This window comes from Alligator mississippiensis, chromosome 1 (assembly GCF_030867095.1).
Source record: "Alligator mississippiensis isolate rAllMis1 chromosome 1, rAllMis1, whole genome shotgun sequence".
Taxonomy (NCBI): domain Eukaryota; kingdom Metazoa; phylum Chordata; order Crocodylia; family Alligatoridae; genus Alligator; species Alligator mississippiensis.
In genome coordinates, this window is record NC_081824.1 from 186,674,712 (window position 1) to 186,697,990 (window position 23,279).

The 23,279-nt window shown below is 41.1% G+C and overlaps 1 protein-coding gene across 1 annotated transcript in view; it reads left to right on the plus strand.

The window, feature by feature from the left end:
* The first annotated feature begins 467 nt into the window (after nt 1–467).
* Nucleotides 468–23,279, plus strand: part of USH2A (usherin) — a 642,051-nt gene continuing 619,239 nt past the window's right edge. The window contains exons 1-2 of the mRNA XM_059717779.1: nt 468–1,125; nt 9,288–9,453. Of these exons, the coding sequence (XP_059573762.1) occupies nt 638–1,125; nt 9,288–9,453 (654 nt within the window). The 5' untranslated portion in view covers nt 468–637. The remainder of the gene's footprint in view (nt 1,126–9,287; nt 9,454–23,279) is intronic.

Consider the following 23,279-nt stretch of genomic DNA (forward strand, 5'->3'; position numbering starts at 1 on the left):
GTCTATGTTAAATAGAGAACTGCATGGCTGATCTACATATGGGAGGGTTTTTGTGTGTGAGGTTCTGGGCTTTTTTAAAACCATTTCAGAATCCCATATGTTTGCATGTTTTGGTAAAATACATTATTATGTTTTTCAATATTGTAATATTTTTAAGGGATTGTAGGGATTTTTTTTGACTGTTTGTTTGTTTTTCTTAACTGTAATAGATCTGGTATTTGACTTCCAATATTCATATGAAACATCCAGTAGGCCCAGCCTTCTGATACTTACTCAGACTGAACTGCCATTGATTTTGGTCTTTGTTAACGTATATAGGAGTTCTGTTTGAGTGAGGATTTCAGGTTTGCGCCCACTGACTTGGAGCTGAAAACAGAATTTGGCCTTTAATGTTCCTAAGTTAGCATATTAAATGACAAGCTATGTGGCAGGCCTGTTTGACTGTTTATGTTGATTTTACAGATGCTAGTTCAGTCCTGTCTCTGTAGGCATCCTCCAAGACTGCAAACTGGACCATGGCTTTCGAAAAAGAACCACTGCATCTTTTATAAAGAGTGCCTCTTGAGGACATTGCTGAAGATATGGACATAATTATTGATTTAGGGATGCTTTATCAGGAAGAGACTTTTTTGTAAACATGAATTTCCTGGCTCTTTCCTTGAGCTGTGGTTTCCTGCTTCATGCCATTGAAACAATAATCTTAGCTTATTGCATTTTCTCCTTACCATTGGTCAGCTCACAGGGGTACTTTCCAAGGCTAGAAAATGTAGGAGCTTTCAAAAATGTGTCAGTTGTGCCAACTCAAGCAACTTGTGGGCTGCCACATCGAAGTACTTTTTGTCATAGTTCTACTGCTTTCAAAAGTCTTCAGTCCTGCACCCAACGGTTTTGCACTCAGGAATGTCCATATAGATCTTTGCCTGCATCCTATACTGCACTTCTCTTAGTAGGCCTTGGCACCTGTATCACAGAAGACAGGAATGATTTGCATCCAGGATCTACCAGCAATTCTACCAGTTTTATTTTTCATGATCACAAGGATTGTTTTTCTACTCCCCGCTCACAGAAGCTCACAGCTTCATTTACTTTAACTGTGTGGTTGAAACCTGAGCAAGAAGATGTAATGTAAGTAGTGTTGCAGGTATTTACTTTCATGGTGTTCTTAAAAAAAATTAGTCCAACTAGTCAGAGTAGCTCTTTGTGTGCTATTTAAAACAAAAATAAAGATTAAAAAGTAAGAAAACCTTATGTTTTGAAAAAAGATGTATAGTCAGATCAGCAGCTTCTATCTCTATAAATATTAAGACAAATTATGTATGTTTCTGTAGTGCTTATGACTCAGATAAGGAGTCCCATTAATTTCATTGGAACTCTTCCTATACAGACCATATTCTTTTTTTTTAGTTAAACATCTGTGATCCTAATATATATTAATATTTTAAAGGTGCCTTAAAAGAATTATTTTTAAATGGCTTTGTCTCCTTTTTTGAAGGAGAGAGATGACCTACATTTTGTTTTTAAAAAGTATCTTCTACTCCTCCCCCCCCGGGGTGAGAATTATAGTCTGATTTCCCAGGTTCTGCTGGAGGACCCCTTCTCTGTATTTAATAATCCATATTCAGCTATGGAAGGTTTTGAGCCCTCAACAGAGGCTTCTTTTATCCAAATGTTAGTGACAAATAAATGTTAACACAAAATTAAACTTTTGAAGGTTCCTACTAATAATTGCTTCCTCTCACAATTGCTTAAATTTCATTATCCTGGAAAAGTGACATCATTATATTAGTTCTCTCAGCCTGTCAGCCAACATAGGGTCTGTATGTAATATAAATACAAAGGGAGAAAAAAACTTTTCAGATAGTTTTTATCTATTAAAAATGAGAACAAATGAATAATGCGTTTATAAAATCCTAATTACAAGTTGTAGGCTGCACACCATCATCTTGAGGATCTGAGATTCACAAAAGTTATATGAAGATGTTCAGTGAGGCACTGTTCTGTTGCATAATTTTGTCTTCATGACTGGAAACTTCATAGTTATAAAGATAGTATCTTCTGCACTAAATGATACTCCTCTTAAAGAAGTAATTCAAGTGCTGGTTCAACATACCCACCACTTAAGCAGCTGCATAAATTTTAAGCATTTGATCAGTTCTATTAATTTCCTTGAAAGACACACTTTGCCTGTAGCATGCAGTAGTATCTGAGCCAGCTTAGGTATTGGAAATAGTAAAATGTGCATCTGCAGCTATACTGTTAGCTAACTTATTCATGGGTAACTCTGGGCTCTTGCTTTGTGCCTTGTAGACACACCGTCAATGTATCATTGGCACTGCACATACGGAAACAGAAATACGCATCTGCTTAAATTTTAAGCACATCCTTAAGTACTTTGCTGGCTTTCTCAGAGCTACCTTAAGATACCTACGCGGCACAGTAGTGCTTTGCAGACATAGCCTGAACTGACTTCAGTAGGACTGTTGCCGCTGGGAGTGTTTGTATGTAATTAATGATTTGCTCAATGTTAAGCATGTACGTTGGTCTTTTGACTCAGAAAAGTACATGTGTTAATGACCACAGACCATTTCCGATTCTCAGATGAATTGCTATAAATGCTATGTTCTCCTTGTACAAGCATAAATAACTATACTATGTGCATATTCATACTTGGTTGTAGAGCAGTGATTTTCAACCTTTTTTAGAGACACAAGGCACCTCTCTCTTCTGAATTTCACAGCACCCCAGTTGAGAACCACTGTTGTAAAGTCTCCAGGTGGAACTGCTCTGCATCTCTCTGTTTCCAGGAGGGGTGTGGGGAGCTGGACCCAGAAGTGGCTGGGACGGGAACGGGTGTACATAAAACTCCTCCTGCTGCAGATGTATCCTGGTCTGGTTCTGCATGCCCCTCCCAAAACAGATGTGCATCGGACAGTTTCACTTGGCTGTGGTGGCAGTGGCAGCAGCACTAGCATTGTGACATCTTTGAAAGGGTCTCACGACAGCCCACGGTGTAGCATCATCCTGGTTGAGAACTGCTGCTGTGGATTATCGTGGAAACTTACACCTTAAAATTCCCCATTTTTAAGTTCCTATTCAGTGCTCATAATAGATGCAACAGCTTCCCTGATATGTGACTTTTTTCTCTCGTCTTGAGCAGGGGCTGGACTAGATGACTTCATGAGGTCCCTTTGAGCCCTAGTTTCCTGTCTATGATACTACAATATTGCTGTACCTCAGAGTTCAAAAGGAACAGTGTTAGGACCCAGTCCTGAAAAAACTTGAGCAGTACTGATGACTTGCGCAGTGGATCACATGGAATATACTCTATTACTGTATTTACTCAAATACAAGATTAAGTTTTACCTCCCGATTGGCAAGGAGAAAAAAGGCCCCTCTCTTATGAATGCGTACAAAGAAATCTCACTAAATACAGTGTCTATCATTTAACTTCTGCCAAAAAAGCATGTGCTCAGCAATGGAAACCAACTACAAAGTGAATTAAATGCAGCCATCACTGAGCACGACTAAAACATCTGGCCCACTTTGGGCAAATATACTGATGGGAACCCTTTTTTGTGTGACCTTTGAAAAAAATGGCAGTTGCTCCCCTAGAAGGGAACGAGCACCAGGCCTGGGATACTGCAATACCGGGCCAGCACTTGGACAGGCCAGAGCAAGCTCCAATACCCTTTCTGGTGCCAAAAATGCTCAAGGGAACCTACCACAAGGACTAATACCATACATAGTTGAGCTGGCAGGGAAAATACCATGATTTTAGTCTTTTGGATGAGATCAAGTGAGACTAGGGGCATCTGAACCCTAAGGTCTCTGGGTCTGGGGCTTGTATGTAGGATGCCTGCTTGGATTTGGGGAGTATCCAAAGCCCCAGACTGTTGGGTCTGAGAGGGGGAATACTTGCCTGATGGTAGAGTTCGCTCAGTCAAATTTTGGAACTTGACTATAGGGCTTTGCCCAATTGAATCTGGGACTGATTTGGTCCTTGAAATGAAATATATATGTAAAAAAGTTTATAATAGATTTTATAGTGCTGCTTAAAATTCTGTTTATGAAACGCTTGTGTTAAAACTTGCAGCCATTTAAAAAAAAGGAACATGCATCAGTTCTGGATAAACTAAGTGCATTGGTGCTATATGCAAATTGCTACCGACATGTTTAATTTCAAGGTTATTGTTTTCAATTTTGTTCCTCACTTCTGTGTGCTCAGGGAGAGCAGGGTCTGACAGTAAGGAGAGGGAGAACAGGCTGCCAGGGGAAAAAGTTGTGGGGAACAGAGAGCAAAGGGCTACCTGATCTTCCAGGCTTATTTTCTCTGCTGTAGAAGTAGGAGGGGGATAAATTCAAAGCAAACCTCCAATAATTAGATTCTAAGCATGGAAAATTATAACAAATTTATACATTTTCCTTATATAGAATATAATTATTATTATACCTCTTATAATCAGGGTTGTCTCCTGTTCAAGTAAATATGGTATTTACCACATGCTAGTGTTCACTGAATGAAACAAATTAGTTTTCCTCCCTTCACAGAAGGAATGCAGCATTTAAGTTAGGAGGGGTGGGGAGGAGGCAGTAGCACAGTATGGGAAGAAGTGGCAGTAGTAGCATCACCAAGAGCTCAGGGCACCAGGTGCATTTGACTAGTCAATATGAAGGGCACAGTTTGGCACTGGCAGGGGGAGGTCAGTACATAAGCATGCATGTTAGGCTGGTAGACCAGAGCTGATTACAAACTGGGAGTATAGCTGAGGAAACTTGGAACAAAAGCCCAGCGCGCCATCAGGAGCAGGGATGGAGGGGATGCTTGGAGTATCACGCACAGATACACACAGTAGACCAGCCAGATCGCACAGTAAACTTGTCAGCTACCTAGTGCCACACAAATTGGCACTGATGTTTGACTCAACAGACAGGTAGGCACCACACAGAGACCATCATTGCAAGAGCAGGCTGAGGGAGCTATGCTTTTTTCTTTTTATACTGAATGTGTAGTGAGCCTTTTAGCAGCAGTTGGATTTGCCAAGTGGCCCATGTCTTGCAGACTGTTATAACTGTCTGTATTACAGGAAAACTATCACAGGGCCATAGGGAGATTCTCCACACCATGCTTGCCGGCTAGCATGGTGTGGAGGGAGATGCACCAAAGTGAGAGACATCCTGACCATGGCTTTGCACTTCTGCTTTACATCATTAAGGAGAAAAGCAAGTATCAATTGCCCATTTTGCAATTAAGTTAACTAAAAGTTAAACAGGACACTGCAACCATTGGTAGCATAGAGCTCTGATCTCAGATATAAACAGCCCACACCTCATTCTCTTTGTTGTTTTGCACTCTTTGAATTTGTCTTAGCTATATGCTTGCCATGCTGGTTTTAAAGGGCTCAGACTACTAGACAGAACTTGGTTCTAGAGCAAAGACTAAAATCTGATATCAGTATTCCACCTTTGTCTCCAGTAGTGCAGTATTTCTTTTTAGGAGCTGGCTCACACAGGAGAATTACACGCTTCCTCTGCAGTGAGTGCCTTCTTCAGCTTGAGTGGTGGAGGTCTGAGCTATAGATCTAAGAGTCTTGAGTTCATACACTTGTGAATCATGTACTCTGAGGAGGAGGGGAAGACTAATTAAAAGAAAACAAGGAGCATTTGTTCTTTTACTGCCTCTTCCAAAACCTTCCTGTATTTGGTTGACTGCAAGGCTCCTTTGTAATGCAAACCTGTGAAGAGAATGAAATACCATTATGTGCATTTTTCTAATGGCATTTACTAATTCAGGCAGAAGGCAAGGTAGGGTGGCACAGACTAGCACAGACTAACCTCAGGTTCCACTCTGTCTTGCCTTCAACTATCTATTTATTAATTCTGCAGTTTTAATGTATTCTCAGTGAAGGTTTTGGGAATGCAATGTATATTTATATGCATCCCTTTTAAGTTAGCAGTTATTATGGGGACTGAAGGAAGTAAGGGAATTGCAACACAGCACTGCATAGCTTAACCAGGCATGCTTTGTGAACCCATTTGACTTGTGACCCAAAAGTTTTTGTAAATCTTTTTCTTTTGTAAAGACAATGAGAAGCTCCATTTCCCCAATATATTCTCTTTTCTCATCTATGTCCTCCCACTTCTGTCCAGCTCTCCCCTCAGCCAGCTATACACACAAGTGACAAGTGTTTTCCAAGAATTTCACAGGCAGAAAGCAGCTATGCAGTATGTGTTACCAGAAAGTCAGATCTTCACAAAGAACGTCTGTTCCCATTTACAATTCAAAACACTGCAGTTCAATGCAGAATGTCCACAATGCAGAGTACCATTCGTAATCAGAACTGATACTGTTGTTTCACCTTTATTGACATCATGTCACTCTCTCTCGGACAGGCCCTCCTAATTAGCTTTCCCCCTCGTTTTCATTTCTGTGGTTTTATGTTTCGGAAGTGCAGTCTATGAAGGTCACTTCCCTCCTTAAAGTCATGACACCTGTGGGGGATAAAAATGTGGGGGGTATTTATTTTAGATAAGTAAAATAAACAAAACCTGGATTATCCAATTATTGTTTATTCAGGAAATGGGTAAATCCAGTTCCTAAATATTTTGCTACTTAGCTGTGCCTTCCCTCACATTTATTATCTGCCAAAACTAGCATGTTTACAAGCAAACAAAATATTGAGAAGTCCAATCAACAATATATTAAGAAATGTGCTTTTAGTAAGCTTGGAAAATAGGAGCCTGTGTTTGGCAAATAAGTTCATTTGAAAATATCCCTGAGGGCTAAAGTGGGTGACAGAAAAAAATCCATTTATTTTTTCCCTTGGATTTAAATGCGAGTCAATTAATGATGAAGGTACTTTTTATCAGTGAGTTTAGCTTCTCTGATACTTTTTTCCCTCTGTATGTATGTGGCAGCTTGTGGGGAAACAAGAAAGGAATAAAGTTTTCAATGACAAATAACTACAGCATGGTATAAAATCAGGATCTGCTCAGAGTGATCTGAGACCAGTATATTATGTGTTGGTCATTGGGCACATCAACATGCGCTACTAGTGGAATGTAATAAGCTCCGACACAGTTCATGCCAAAGTTTATTGCTCCTGGGTGCAGCGTTGCCCTGTGCACCCAGCGCTGCAGTATGTTTAGCTGGGATGGAACAGCTCCAGCTGGCAGGGGACCCCAGGGATCAGCCTGCCAGCCCAGGGCTACTCTGTCCTGGCCCAACTGGCTGTGGAGGGGCTGGCTGGAGCATGAGGGTGCTTCAGTGCAGGGCTAGCCAGCAAGCAGCCCCTGCACTGAAGCACCCTTGTGCCTCAGCCACATCTACACGTGTCGGGCAGTACTATCCTATGACAGCGTTTATTAGTTTACTGCAGCCTAATAGGGCTGCATGTGTAGATGCTGAGGCTTTACTGCGGAGCTAATTAGTCCTCTCTGCAGTAAACGTCTCATGTAGATGTGCTTGTTGGCTTCAAACAGGCATTCATTTCTGGCAGGGACAACTTTTGAGAAATTTCCTCAACCAGAAATCACTCTGGGAGAGGGAGCAGTATGAGTGTTCAGCCTACAGCTGCCCTCTTTTCTCTGCTCTCTGTACCTTCTGCAGACCCATGATATGTCTGGGGAAGGGGTGGGGAGCGTTCTAGTCTTAGCAGACTGGAGTAGAAGGACAACGTCCCTCCCACCCCCTGTTTCTCAGACCAGGGACCCCTGCAGGGTTGTGGGCATGGGATTTGAAGCTGCCACGCGGTAGGGGGAGCTTTCCTGTGTGTGGCACTTCAAGAACCATGCTGCACAGCCCCACATGTGGATTTGCAGCACCGGCGTTGAAGTGCTGAGCAGGTGAGAAGACTCTCCCTCTTCCTCCCCGCCCCCAACCACGTGGTACTTCAGAGCTTGTCTCTGCAGCCCTGTGTGGGGGTGTAGGTGCAGTGCTCTGCATCTGGGGCACTGGTGCACTGGTGGCCTACAAGCATTTGTTCTTGCTGGAGCAGTGGTTTTCAACCTGTGGTCTGTGGACCCCAAGAGGTCCACAGGCTATGTCTAAGAGGTCCAGAAAAAATTACTATGGTCAATCAAAAGTATGCAAATACCCACATTAACAATTTGGAAGAGGTCCACAGATTCACTCAAAATTTCCAAAGAGGTCTTTACCTCCATTTAAATTTTTAGGGGTCCACAAACGAAGAAAAAGGTTGAGAACCAGTGTGCTAGAGAAACACTTTCTCAAGGGAGATATTCCACATTGACATTTGGAAGATCTTCTAGAAGGGGCATGTTTCCCTTAAGAGAAATGGAACGAATGGTGATTGACCCAGTATCAATGTAATGCCTGTATAATATATGGCTTCTGTTTGAGGAAGCCCTGATTTACACTAAATTAGATGAGAGCAGAATCTGGCTATTCATATGCATTTGGGAGACTTGGAGACTACGTGGGGTGGCTCAGAAGACTGACAATGAAATGCAGGGTTTTTCAACTTGAGGTTGCCAACTCAGTAGAGACTGAACTATGCTAGTTCTTGTTGGTTCTTTCTGTAGGCTGTTTATGCTGTGTAGCTTCAAACAACATGGCAATGAGCTTAATGAAACTACTTGGAAAGCTAGCTATGTGAAAGGAGTTAGTGTGGCTTCAATTTAGTTCCTTATCTGTAAGTGTCCACATAATATTTGGCACTAACTCAAAACCAGAATGAAAAGCCTGAGGGCTGATTGAAGAAACATCTTGCTACTTAGCTGGTTCCTCTAGATTGGGGTGCACCAACAGGACAGCATGGCAGAATCACACACTGCTGTGTGGATTTTCTGTGAAAATGGGAGTCCTGCTGTCTCAAGAACCTGTTACCCTGTCACCACTCGTGAAATTATAGTTGCTTTGTTAAAATAAAAATGTTAGTGTCCAGTGCCTCATCAGGAAACAGTCTGTTGCATAGCATTGTGCAACAAAGAGACTCATGAGCCAGAAGTTTAACTATTAGTTTTCAGGCTGTGGGCCCCCATCCTGTTTTCTGCCATTGATTCTTGAAGAATGATGATCAGAGGGAGGAGAGTAAGTTGTAAATAAAGGTCTCTTTTCAAATTAAAAGTTTAAGAGAATCATTTTTTGCTGTAAGCTTAGCACATCCTTTGATTTTTCTGTCACTGAACATTATCGCAGAGTTGTATTTTTAACATTTATTTTAATGCAGTCTTGTTAGCATCACTTTGACACAAAATGTTGCTGAAGTGTATATGTATATATGTCTGCTTCTGACCTTATGTTGTTTTTTTTGTGGTTATTTCTAAAGGTGTGTGATAGAAAAGGCTGCTGGTGGACAGACTGTGTTCAAACTCACGATCTCTGAGAAAGAGACCATGTTTTATTATCGCACAGTAAATGGTTTGCAGCCACCAATAAAAGTAATGACATTGGGGAGAATTCTTGTGAAGAAATGGATTCATCTTAGTGTACAGGTGAGTGAAGTAAAAAGCATTTACTAGCTGGTTAAATACAAAAATCATGTAAGAGTAGCATATCTGCACCTAAGATATGAGAACAATATTAATCAATTAACACTGGTAAATGTTAGGTTCAAGTCCCATGTGGGGGAATTGAGGGCCAGATTTTGAAATAGTCACTGTAAAGACGCATTGTGCTGTAGAGATTAGTCACAGCTGCGCACAGCCAGATGAGGAAACAGGACTTAAAGTTACTTTTTCAACCCAAAAGCATGATCCTCCAACACTTAAGGTAAAGGACAACTTTTTTTTTGATATATATACCTTATGTGTGGAAACGGTGAACTTGCTGCTGAGAAACAAGCCTGACCCACTTGCTTCCACCCTGTAGATTATAACATCTTGAAAAATATTGTGTAGTCATATTTTGGAGTGTGCCAAGGGACACTTTAAGGATTTCTGCCACAAGCATGCTCCTGAGAGTGGCATTGGGTGTTTCCAACACTACTCTAATAGTGATGCTTTTTTCAGCATGCAGTACTTCTAAAAGGCAAGTTTCTACTCAAATATATGCAAAGGTGACAATCCCAGCTTAAGATATGTAGATGCTTTGAGTATTCCTATTGCTTCAAAGGAACTCCTATAATTATAGTTTGTGAAGGTAAGCATGTGCAGGAGTCACTGCAGCATCAGGATCAAAGCAGATATGTTACAGCACTATGAAACTGTGTGCATGTCTACACAGGACTTTTACTGTGGAGCTGACTAATTAATTCCTCAGTAAAACATCACTTTCTACTGCCTGTTAAGTTGCAGTAGACTAATAAACACTGCCACAGGGTAGTCTGGTTAAACACAAGTAGTATCCTGTGGTGGTGTTTCATGATGGGGCTGGCTTGGAGATGAGAGTGCTTCAGTGAGGGGGCTGCCGCGTTGGAGCACCCTTGTGCCCCAGCTAGCTGCTCTGCAGCATGTTGAGCTGGTTTGGAGTAGCCCTGGGCTGACAGCAGCCTGTCAGCCCAGGGCTGCTCCAACGGGGCCCACCGCATACTGTGGAGCAGCTGGCACAAGGATGCTTCAGCGCAGAAGCTGCCTGCCAACTAGCCCCACACTGAAGCACCCACATGCCTTATGCTGTCCCTCCACAGTGTATGGAGCCTGGTCGGAGCAGCCTTAGCTTGGCAGGCTGAACCCCTGAGCTCCCCTTCAAGCCCAGGCTGCTTTGACCAGGCTCGATGTGCTGTACAAAGATGTGCCCTGTATGTCCTACTCTGTATTGAATGGTATTGTATGTCCTGCACAATATTGAATGGAATATGCCACACACAATTATAAAGATGCACTCCATGCATCTTAAAAGTTTGCTTTCCCCTTGGCATGTCAGCTTTTTAATAATTATCCACTGAGGATCAAACAAAACTGGCTTTATATTAAAAGCTAAATTGTATTTACAAAAATCATTAAACAAATAAAGAAGAAATTAAAATACTTTCAGTTATTTGCATGTCTTACAGTTCCCAGCAGATAAGCTGTTAAATTCTGTTTGCAAGCCAAGTTCAACCAAGAATTAAAATCACCAATTATTAGGTATTGAAATGTTTACCTTCTCCTTCATTCATTTCTTTTGTCTGGTCTGTTTAAACTTACTTGGTTTACAGCACTATCAAAACTATTTTCTCTACTTTTTTTGCAACCGATAAATGGTATTGACTGTGATTTGGGAGTTTTAGTGCTGATCTTGTCACACTCAGAAATATCCAAGCTGTCCTCTTAATTTTTTTTTTGCAGTTGTCTTTTTTCCCAAGATAACAGCATGCTGGTGTGAATAAGTTTTTGGCTGTTGTATTAAAAGAGTGACCTTAAGGTAGAACTAATGAACTTTACACTTTGGACACTCGGAGGGTGCTACATTACTGCTGATGTTGTCAGTCACATTTTGTATAAGCCTCAGAAGCTGCTAAAGGATGGGATAGCAAAGTGAAGAGCAAAGGGGCAAGATGTTTTATGAAAATGTTTCAAATTGAATAACGCCCCTTTCCTTAGTTTAGGTCTTTGTTTCTTCTGGGCAGAGCCCTCTCAAGGGCACTTACAGAAATGTAGCCTTTGCTGCCCTCGTTTTTAATAAAGAGTTGCAGCCTGTGAAGATCTATGGAGACTGTAGCTTTAGTCCTCTATCAGGTTGCTGAGATCAGGAGATAATCCTGTATAACGTGACTGGTAACGTCTGTAAGCCATCACTCCCTACCAACAAAGATAAAGGCTGCACTCTATGTATTGCAGATATGATATGGCTGCTGAACTCCAGGCCAAGGGGCAATGAAGCTTACTGTTGGCCAAATATTTTATGCAGTCCCTACTTTAGATAGTTCTCAGCAACCTGATTAAAGGCACTACACAAATGATCAGTCTCAGGTGCCTGTGCAAAAAAAAGTAATATTAATATGGAAGAGACTTTGTTAATATATTTATTAAAACAATGACAATACGCAGCAGGGCCTGGATGTTTCCAGAAACCTTAGCTGATTCAAGCCTTGTTCTTAATACAGAATAGGCATGGGCAGCCTCTGTGTGGGAGAAGACAGGCAGCACAGTAGGAGATCAGGCACGAAAGAGTAAGCAAAGCAGCAGATTGGACAGGGGAAGGAGATCATAGTGGCCCTTGGGCGAGGATTCTGGGCTAATTTGTGGCATGCTTGCCAAAGAGGTAGACCCTCACTATTCTAAGTAATATGAAACTACAAATTGTGTTATGTTCAATTGGATTTTAACTCAAGTTAAGAACATATCTGTGTTTTGTAGAGAAGACAGGTCCTAGGACTGATTTTAGTGTTTATTCATGTAGAAAAAATTGGATGCATTCCTCTATCCAACTTAATTGTTTAGGTGTTTATTATGCATTGCAATGCTCACCCACTATCTATTAGGCCTGTGCAAAGCGGCTAGTATCCACTTTGGATTCGGCCATTTTGGGGGAGAGCGATTCAATTCGGTGATTCGAATCACTGTCCCAAATTGATTCGGTCTAATCTGATTCAGAGATTTGGCTGCTGCCTAATCTCTGAATCACCCAGGCCCATCCCCTACCCACTCTCCCAGCCACGGCAATAGCTGCTTCTTCCCCCCCAGCTCCTGGCACTTTGAAAGAAAAAGCCCCGACTGATTGGGTGCTGCCGGGTGGGGGGGGGGGCGATCCCAACTGACCCCCACTGCCCTGTGCTACATAGGGGGGTCTGCACAAGCCCCCAACCCCTGCCTGCTGTCCCAGCACCCCCATGGCTGCCCCGCCTGCCCCAGCTTTGGCCCTTTAAGAAAAACCCGCCCTGGTCTCACCAGTTCCTGCTGGGTGGGAGGCTATCTCCACTGCCCCCTGCTGCCCTGCACCATGTAGGGGGCTCTTCCACATGGCAGAGCTCCCCACTCAGTGTGGGGCAGTGAGGGGCAGCAGGGATCGCCACCCCTGGCTGGGAACACCCAGTGAGTGGGGGCTTTTTTTAAAAGCACCGGGAGCTGGGGTGGGCAGGGTAGCCATGGGGGGGGGCTGGGGGAGTGGGGGGGTTCGGGGGAGGCTGGGGGAGCAGGCACAGGATGGGGCCTGGCAGGAGTCCCCCCATGGTCCTCTCCCCCCTCCTCCAGCCCCCCCTACCCCCTACTTACCTGCTCCGAGTCTGGGTCCAGCTCTCTGGTGCAGTGGACAGGGACTGCCTGAATTATCGAAGCTCTCTGAATCTTTTCTGAAGATTCAGAGAGCTTCAAATTGATTAGGACCTTTTTATTGGTCCCCTGATTCGATTCAGATTTGGAGATTTGGCCACCAAATTGGGCCAAATCTCCTTTGAATCAAATCTGCACCTGAACCTTCACACAGCAACCACAGAGTGGTTGCTCCTCATGGGAGCAATCCTCAATGCACAAGCTAATTCTGTTCCATCTTGGAGGAAAGGCAGCAAGAGGGCACAGCAGCCCCCCTGGCTCTCCAGGGATCTAGCAGACCTCCTGAGGCTAAAAAGAAAGGCCTACAAAGAATGCAGGGCAGGATTCACCTCCAAGGAAGAATATTCTGCACTGGTCTGGTCTTGCAGGGAGAAAACCAGGAAAGCCAAGGCTGCAACTGAACTCCAACTAGCTTTGAGTATCAAGGACAATAAAAAATCCATTTTCAGATATGTGGGGAGCCGGAGGAAAAGCAAAGGCAACATTGGACCCCTGCTAAACTAGATGGGACATCTGACAACTGACGCCCAGGAAAAAGCCAGCCTCTTAAATGGGTACTTTGCGTCAGTCTTTCATCAGTCCCATGGGATGCCCATGCCCACTATGGGACAGGGAGGTCCAGGTGAGGGTGATCCCCTGCCCTCCATCAATGCTGACCTTGTGAAGGAACACCTCAAGAGGCTGGATACCTTCAAGTCAGCTGGCTCTGACACTCTACACCCCAGGGTACTCAAGGAGCTGGCGAGCATCATAGCTCAGCCCCTGGCACAGATCTTTGAGAACTCCTGGCGCTCTGGTGTAGTGCCCGAAGACTGGAAGAAGGCCAATGTGGTGCCTATCTTCAAGAAAGGGAGGAAAGTGGATCCGGCAAACTACAGGCCCATTGGCCTGAGTCTATCCTGGGGAAAGTCTTAGAAAAGTTTATTAAAGAGGCCATCCTTAATGGACTGGCTTACACCAACATCCTGAGGGATAGCCAGCATGGGTTTTTTGTGGGTAGGTCTTGCTTGACCAATCTCATTTCCTTTTACGACCAGGTGACCTATCACCTGGACAAGAGAGAAGAGATTGATGTCATATATCTTGACTTCCAAAAAGCCTTCAATCTGGTATCCCATGATCACCTCTTGGCGAAACTGGCCACTTGTGGCCTTGGGTCCACCCCGATCCGCTGGCTGGGAAATTGGCTCCGTGATTTGACCCAGAGCGTGGTAATAGAAGTCAATCGTCATGGTGCCCTGTGACCAGTGGGGTCCCCCAAGGCTCTGTCCTTGGACCCATATTGTTCAACATCTTCATTAATGATGTGGACATTGGAGTCAGAAGCGGACTGGCCAAGTTCGCCGGTGACACCAAACTTTGGGGCAAAGCATCCACACCTGAGGACAGGAGGGCGATCCAGGCTGACCTGGACAGGCTCAGCAAATGGGTGGACGAGAACCTGATGGTGTTTTACACTGAAAAATGCAAGGTTCTCCACCTTGGGAGGAAAAACCTGCAGCATCCTTATAGGCTTGGCTGTACTACACTGGCTAGCACTATGGAAGAAAGAGACTTGGGGGTCATCATTGACCACAAGATGAACATGAGCCTTCAACGCGATGCTGCAGCTAGTAAAGCGAGCAAAATGCTGGCTTGCATCCATAGATGCTTCTCAAGCAAATCCCGGGACATCATTCTCCCCTTGTACTTGGCCTTGGTGAGGCCACAGCTGGAGTACTGCGTCCAGTTTTGGGCTCCACAATTCAAAAAGGATGTGGAGAAGCTTGAGAGAGTCCAGAGAAGAGCCACGTGCATGATCAGAGGTCAGGAAAACAGACCTTACAATGACAGGCTGAGAGCTATGGGGCCCTTTAGCCTGAAAAAGCTCAGGCTCAGGGGTTATCTGATGGCCACCTATAAGTTTATCAGGGGTGACCACCAGTATCTGGGGGAACGTTTGTTCACCAGAGCGCCCCAAGGGACGACAAGGTCGAACAATTATAAATCATTACAAAGAGTTTCAGGCTGACATAAGGAAGAATTTCTTTACTGTCCAAGTCTCCAAGGTCTGGAATAGCCTGCCATTGGAGGTGGTTCAAGCACCTACATTGAATACCTTCAAGAAAAAATTGGATGCTTATCTTGCTGGGATCCTATGACCCCAGCTGACTTCCTGTCCTTCGGGCAGGGGGCTGGACTTGATGATCTTCTGAGGTCCCTTCCAGTCCTAATGTCTATGAAGTCTATGAAATCTATCCATTTACAAGGTATGCGTGCAGAACTCTGGTGTAGACAACAAAGGGAACTCTTACTCCACTACTCTTCTCTTTGCTTTAGGATTGTTGCTGTATGTGAAGTGTTATATCTGCAGCTGTGATATATAATCCCAGCAAATGCATTCAGAAAAATACAAATAGTTCCCCCCCGCACTCCATGAATCTTTCTGAGTAGCTTAATGGGTCAGGCAAGCTTTAGAGCAATCTTATCAGGTGCATTTTTTAAAACTTAGGATTCAGTTGGATGAATCTGATGATAGAAGACTGGGGAAAATCATGCCAATTTAGTTTAGCTAATCTTGGAGTCTCCAAAATTCTGATACTTAGGTTTTTTATTTATGCAAGAGGCAAGGGTTTCTTAGAATGATATATTTTGGTTTTATATTTAGTGTTTAATAAGAGGGCTAAATATCACTAACAGTGACGCATTTGAAAATGTGAAAAGCCATTTTCATATATGCAAAATAAACATGTCACTTGTAAAACCACAATTGTTTTATTTTTAGGAACTTGGGAAGTGCCATCTGTGAGTTCAAGTGCAGGGGGAAGGTAGTTATGTGGAAGGCAGAGAGTTCCTTCAGGAATGGTTGGTAGCCATTGTGCTGGGGTGCAAGCAAGCATGACCTAACTTATCATATCATTATTGCAATTATGTGTTTTAACAATTTTCAGCTAATTAAACCTCCTTGAGAAAGCATTGATAATATTAGCTTTATTTAAATTTTCATTTTCATTAAGCACATTAATTTTTATATGGATGCTAGAGGTCTCTCATGAAATGCAATTTGTTGACAGTCAAAAATTACTGTTTCCTAAAAGTTCAACTTACATGCTTTAAAAATAACAAGCTTGCACATTTACACATAACATGGTATGTGATTTAATTAATACCGCTAGCCTTCATTATAAGTGTATTTCTAGACTCTGCAACGTAATTGGTGCTTGTTTTCCTGAAGACAAAGTAAACATTTTTAAGATGTAGATAGTAATGACTTCTTCAGGAAATCTGAAAACCGAATACAAATGGCAGCAGTGGGCCAAAGTTACTGTGATGGGACTCTGCTGATGTTAGTGGGCTTGTACTGTGGCTAAAACTGCCCGCACATCCTCTTATGATTTTAAAAAGCATTGTCCCACTGAATATATAGCATTTCTCAATTTTCTAGGCACATTCAACAATTCTTTCTTCTCCCTTTTAAGCATTATTTATCTATTATTACTGCTGGCATAGTATTAGATTTGATACCCCGATGGTCATACTTGAGATGGGAAAATTGGATGTTCTTTTGTAATAGCTACCCAGCAGGTCTCCAGTCTCAGTAACTGAAAACTGAAATATGGCTCTTCCTTCTCCTCCTTTCTTGTGTTTCTTATGTATTCCTTAGGTTTTCATTGTTTTGTTTTAGGAAAAGTGAATCCAGGGCTAGAAAATTACAACTAGAAAACTTAATGAGGGCTGATAATAAGGGCCAGAAAAGCCTTCTTGAGTTCTCTGTTTCAACTTACTATCTCTGTTGGTTTAATTCTTGCAGCACATTTTCTAACACTTCATAGAGTCCTATTTAATATGTACTGTAATGGTACATTTGCTGCATCTGTACTCCTTTGTTGATTATAAAGAACAAGTGTTTGGGAAAATTAATCCCTGATTCAGTTCCTTAAAAATCAGCAGAACTATTAAGTTACACAAGAGATGGATTTGAGCTAATCTTTCTCTAACCATGATGTGTGTTGTTTCCTCCCCATTTTAAAAACATTATGTACATCTTCATGTCTTGGGTTGGTAACTAATACTGTATTTTCTTGTAGGCAGCACACATCTCCCTCCCCCAAATTCAGCTATTGGAAATCAGAGTGCATTATAAGCAAGGAAATGCATTAAGAACATTTTCTGTATCTTAAACCTCTACTAGGAAAAGTGAGTACTTTGGCTCACTAGGTGCTTCTACTCAGTTTCCTACTGCTATATTACCAGTACTTTTAAGGAAAGATCTTTTCCCCCTTCTTCTGCCTTTCAAAACATGTTGTATGTCTTATTCTGGAGTATGTTGTATGCAAGAAAATACAGTATTTATTGTATACATATAAAAATGAAGGCTAGGCCCTGTTTCCATTAACAGTGGTGATACTTTCTTTGATTTCACCGGATGTAGGATCAAGTCCTTAAGATTTAGAAAATCTTTGTGGCTTGTCTTGATTTGCTAATATTTATGGTATATTTCATTTTGATATGTATTTGTAGGCAACACACTACGCTAAAGTGTATAATAGAGTTAAGGTTGTCAGAAAATTAAATGTTAAAGAACCTTGTACTAAATGAGTAACAGAAAAACCAGGAGAATCAGGGTAAAAACGAACTTAAAGGGCCTGAAATATTTGAAAGCATAACAAGTTACTTCAATTTTGCCCCATAGTGATGCCAGCCTCAGATCTGCATTACTTTTATATCAACAACATCATGATATATTTTTCTTATCATATTTGCTGTTCGGGGTCTGACATTTATTTTTTGATGGTTCAAGGTTTATTTAATAAACTAAAAGAGGTGGAATTTAAACAGGAATTCTATAGATACATTCAAGGCTGCACAAACCGGAGGTTCTGGAGAACTTGTCAGATTGATGCATTTGTTTCATATTTAGTGTCTGCAATTATAAAAATAATCTTTTTACTGGCCTTTATTTTGCCTGATCATATCTGTGTAACTCTGCCATGTTTTGGCAGACAGTAGCGCATTAAAAGCTTTGGAAAGAAAGTTTAAAATCTAAATGCAAAGAGGTAACCATGACTGAATTACTCTCCTGGGAGCAAAATGCTCTTAGAGTGCCTATTGAAATCAGCATTATCATTTCAATACATGTCAAATATGAGTCATTTCCTAGTTTAGGCAAAATTTCTTTATAAATCTTTAAATCTTCCAGTTCTTTCAAGAAAAGGTTAAAGTACTTATGATTTAATGAGACTGCTTTACATCATAACTGTTTGACTACCAAGAGAAAACTTGTCCTTTCCAATTTGTGAAATCCTTTTATTTTCTGCACAAGTTTTTGAATACTTTACATTTTATATTAAAAGCCTAGAGCCCAGCTAAGTCTTAAAAGACCTGAGGAAAACATTTACTTTCCCTATGCGTACAGACAAAATATAAGGTATTTTTTGTACAGGATAATGCCCAATTTGCACCCCAAGTTTAATAGGAATGTAAGCTAAAAATGAGAAAGCCTTTTAATTTGTTAAATCTCATTAATCTCCTGTACCATGTAGTCATCTTTTATTTGTGATCCACAGCAGTGGATTGTAAATAAAAAGAGAAAAACAAACCCATATAAAACTGAACTTCTAGTAAATATATTTATATGTTACTGAAAGCAATTTAGAGGAAAATGGTGTGTATATTTAGTGCTGCCTTCCTGTCAAAGAAAGTAGAAATACACATATTACACAAACGACTAAGATGTCTTGTGTGTCTGTTAATGGAACTGGTCATTGGCTCATTGTTTAGAGCCTGTTAGGGTCACATCCCATCAAGGTGTTGCTGATGAACTTGCAGGCACAAGGTCCTTTATTTATGAGTAACTTACTGGTGCAGTCAGAAATGCTACTATGGCATTCGCTGTCTGTTTTCCTGAGCTAAACTGTTTTGTGTTCATGGTAAGCTCTGAGTTTATAACTTGTGCTCCTGAGGAACCTTGGGTGTTTCCATTTCCAGCCAGCCCTATCAATCCATGCATGTTCTTTACATAAGCTTCCATTCTTGCCTGAATAAGAATATATATCTTGGCTCTACAAAGATTTATTAGTAACATTGGTATTCTAAATTAAGTCAAGCATTACTCTTCCATATTGACAGACTTGGGCCCTATAGTTGCTCTGATGCATGGCTTCGTCCAAAACAGGAATTCAGTATGTTATAGGACACTGAAATACTATTCCTCTGGAAACCATAGACCCTTGTCAAAAGCCCACTGAAATAAAGGGAGACTTTCCATGAACTATTATAGAAACTAAAACAGATGAGTTGTTTGCAAAAGCGTACCTGGTTTGTCATTCTAATCAAGGGAATAAATGTTTCTGTTGGAAAACTGGTGTTTGAAGGCTTGATATATCAGCTATGGGAAATCAGATCAGGCTTAGAATTGTTATACTGATGATTATTATTGTTTCTTTGTAGAAAAATTGGTAACAACTATTTAAGGTGCACCTTTAATTTAAAATAATCAAGAGATGAAGAAGAGATATACTGTATTTACCAACAGTTTTTTTTTTTAAATGATGGTCTTTGGATTCACATATCTGATATAAGAGGGTTAAAAGTGTGGAGTCTTTGTGCAAAAGAAAGCAAAAGCAAAGAAGGGTTTTATTAGACTAGATGGGCCTTGACTCCGATTAATCTTTGAAGTGTATGCTCATGTACACACCTTATAAACATTTCCTAGTTAGGTATCGATTGCCATGACATAAAGTACATGTATACAGCCATATGAGAGCTTTTCCAATCGGTATACATGTTGTATGCCCTGGGGCTCTCCGGGGAGCAAACTGAGAGACTTACAAAATATCTGAGTATACCTGGTATCAATGTTGGTAGCAAAACATCAACATTGTATTGAGACAGTATGTGAATTTTTTTTTTTAAATAAAACTGAAACTTCATCAATACATTAAATATATATAGTAAAAAATCAATACCACCTTTAAAAAATGATATCATCATAGGTTCTTTTAAGACAGAAATGCCAAAAATCTGATCAAGAAATGAAAGACCGAATAGTAAAATTGTCCTTGAACCAGCCTCCATTTATATGTATTTACCCATTTTCATAGGTTTGTGATTTCTATCACTATGCATTGCAGCACCCAGAGGGTGTTAAAAATGATATATCCAGATCCCATCTCTTGTCCAACCAGATTTTGTGCATCTGAAGTGCAAAGCCTGTGTGTGCAGGCTCAGAAAAAAAGTGTTCTCGTGTGTGTGTGTGTGTGTGTTTGTGTAATTCTCTCATGTAGGCAAAAAATCTTTTCTTTGGCCAGGAATTTGGCTAGGAATGCTGGCACTCTCCATGGAAGAAATGGGAAGCAGTCCTCCTTGTCCACAGAGCTGCTCCAGTGATAAAAGTCAAGGATCTCTGTGCCATATCAGCACCATACTCTGTTGCTGGTTAGGAATCTTTCTGCTCTGGCCCTGCTTCATTTCCAAGTTTCTCGTGCAAGAAAATGCAGGGATCTTTCTTAAAGTTTGGAATTGTGCAGTGGAGTGCATTTATCCACATATGAATGTATGCTTTCTGTGCAAGCTCTCTTAATCGTGTCCTCACTCTTGGGCAGCAAAATGTACTAGAGGAAGAGCTAAGATATTCCCCTGAAGGATTTCCTTTAAATTTTCCAGGTGCAATCCACCAAAGCCAATAAAATGCATTCACTGTTATACATGCAGTTCATCCAGCCCAGGAGAGTACAACAGAGCTTAAGTAAAGTGTACAGAATGGATCTATAGTAAAATAACTGTGACTGAATGACAGTCCATTCCTTTAAAAAAAACCCAACAACCCTCCAAAGTAGTTTATCTTTGAAACAAACTTGTGGAAAAGTAAGCTATAAGGTTTTGGTGGCCTAGAAAAGAGGAAGAAATTCTTAATGCAAAACGTAACCTGCAAGATGGCAGGTAGGTGAGTATGCAGGAAGGATGTAACTAGAAGGTATGGGATATGAGGGAGGGAGATGGGCCTTCAGGAGTTGTGAGCTGAACTTTACAAAGCCTTCAGGGTGAGGAGAAACTCAATCCTGATGAAAATGACAATGTAACACTAAAATAGAAGTGTGGCATAGTTCTGGCAGTGAGAAAAGTGGTATTTTTTTTATTTTCATGGGGAGGCTGCCTAAAATCCTAGTTGGAGCATTAATGTTTAAGGTGTGGGTAGAAGGGCATTCAGAAACTATAATTTGCTCCTTATGAAAAACATTGTAAAGAGAACGAGGCAAGAGAGAGGTGAATCTGTGTTTCTCTTTCCACCTTCCTGCATCCATGGAACTGGCCAGAAACACAGCCCCTACCTACTCTCTGCCTTCACAAAGGGAGCTGAAAGACTATGACTTCTGAGTCATAATTGTGCCTCGAGTTCCCCCTGGTCAGTTCAGTTCTATGCCAGCTCCAGCACCGGACAGAGCCAAATGGCACAAAGCTTCTCTCACATCAAATACAGTCAAATCAGATGACTGGATCAATTGATGTCTACTATCAATAATGAAGTATGGATTAATTGCTGTACGTTAACAGCTGTTCACTTCTTTCTTCCATGCAGGCAGCTACTTATTCTTTGACTGGTAAAATACAAAAACGTTGTTCAAGCACAACATTTCATTTGACATCTACATCTCATTCCTAATTTACATGATTACAAATAGTTCAGGAAAAATCAGAATCAGTGATAGTGTTGTATTTTAAACAGGAAAAAAAAAGAAAAAATGTGCATTGTTATGAGATTATCTCAGATGTGCTTCCAGGGCTTTTTTGTTTCAATTAATTTTGGCAAGTCTATTTTATGTAGCTGTTTTAGCTTCTAAAAGACAGCTTGTTGAATCCGTAATACTTGTCTCTTTTCATGTTACTATAGTGATCATTGGAGCTTGGATCTGATTTGTTCTGTGACTGGGGGAAAATAGAGTCATTATGCAGCAAGAAAGCAATTGTTCTCCATTTATTTTCAGATCTGATGACTAGGATCCTCTTATTATGTTTTATTGTTTGGAACTCATTTGCAGCACAAGAGTTGCTCACTTATACAGTTGCATATAGAGAGAACAAAGATTGATGGTTAAAAGAGTAGTTAGAGAAAAGCTTATTCATTAATTATTTAAAGTTTTTCAGGATCTGTATTTACAATTTCGAGCTTACATTTTCTTCCCTTTCTGAAATTTACTGTTTATCCTCTCCTGGGGCATTCTTAATAGGATAATAGAGCATTACTAGAACAGGTAATAAAGAATATTTTTATTGCCACAATGCTGTTTTGGGGTGGAATGCAACTGAACTACAATTAACTGCTTTAATCTTATTTCATACTAATAGCCTGATCTGCATACCAGCAAAGGATTAAGTGGAATTTTCAGACTGTTACTTGGAATTCCTGCCTGAAGAGTATAGGGATCAATGAATCTCTGATTCAAGCGAAACTGTTTTTTAATTTAAAAATATTATTTACTTGACAGTGATTAAATACTGATTATGTGTCAGGATACAGGCCAGTTTCAGCAATTGTCTCTCTTCTTCTTTAATCTGTCAATTTCTGGCTTTGCTTGTCAGGTAATCAGAAGTGTAAAGTATTTTGCTCAAAGTGTAGACTTGCGCACTAGAATAGAATTGCCCTTGTCCAAGTAACGAATGATTTGCTTGATTGTTATTTTGGATCCCCCGCCTGCTTGCTGCAGTTTGACATTGTAGCATTTTGCGAGAGGTGCCCCTTAGATTGCTTGGTGTCCCTGAGACACCTTCAGATCACGTTTTGGTTCCCTTCTGATCTCACCATTTGAGGTTAAATTTGTATTAATATGTGGCTTGTTCTTGAACACCAAGTTAATTGCTTCAGGAGCACACCGGGGTTCCATCATTGGCCCCTTCTTTTCTTTTAATTTACATGGTTCTTTGGGGGATTCACGCTGAAATAGTGGAACTATGCACAAAAAAGAAAGACCTGGATTGAACAAAAACCATTTCCCGTTGAGAAGGGATTAACATTATAGGAGATAGTGAGAAAGAAAAGTAAAGGAGGGCAAAGAGAAAAGCTAAATATCTTTTATACAAATGCTAGGAGCATATGTAATAAGACTGCTGAATTGGAGTGACATGTTTTCAAGGATAAGAAAGATATTATTGGA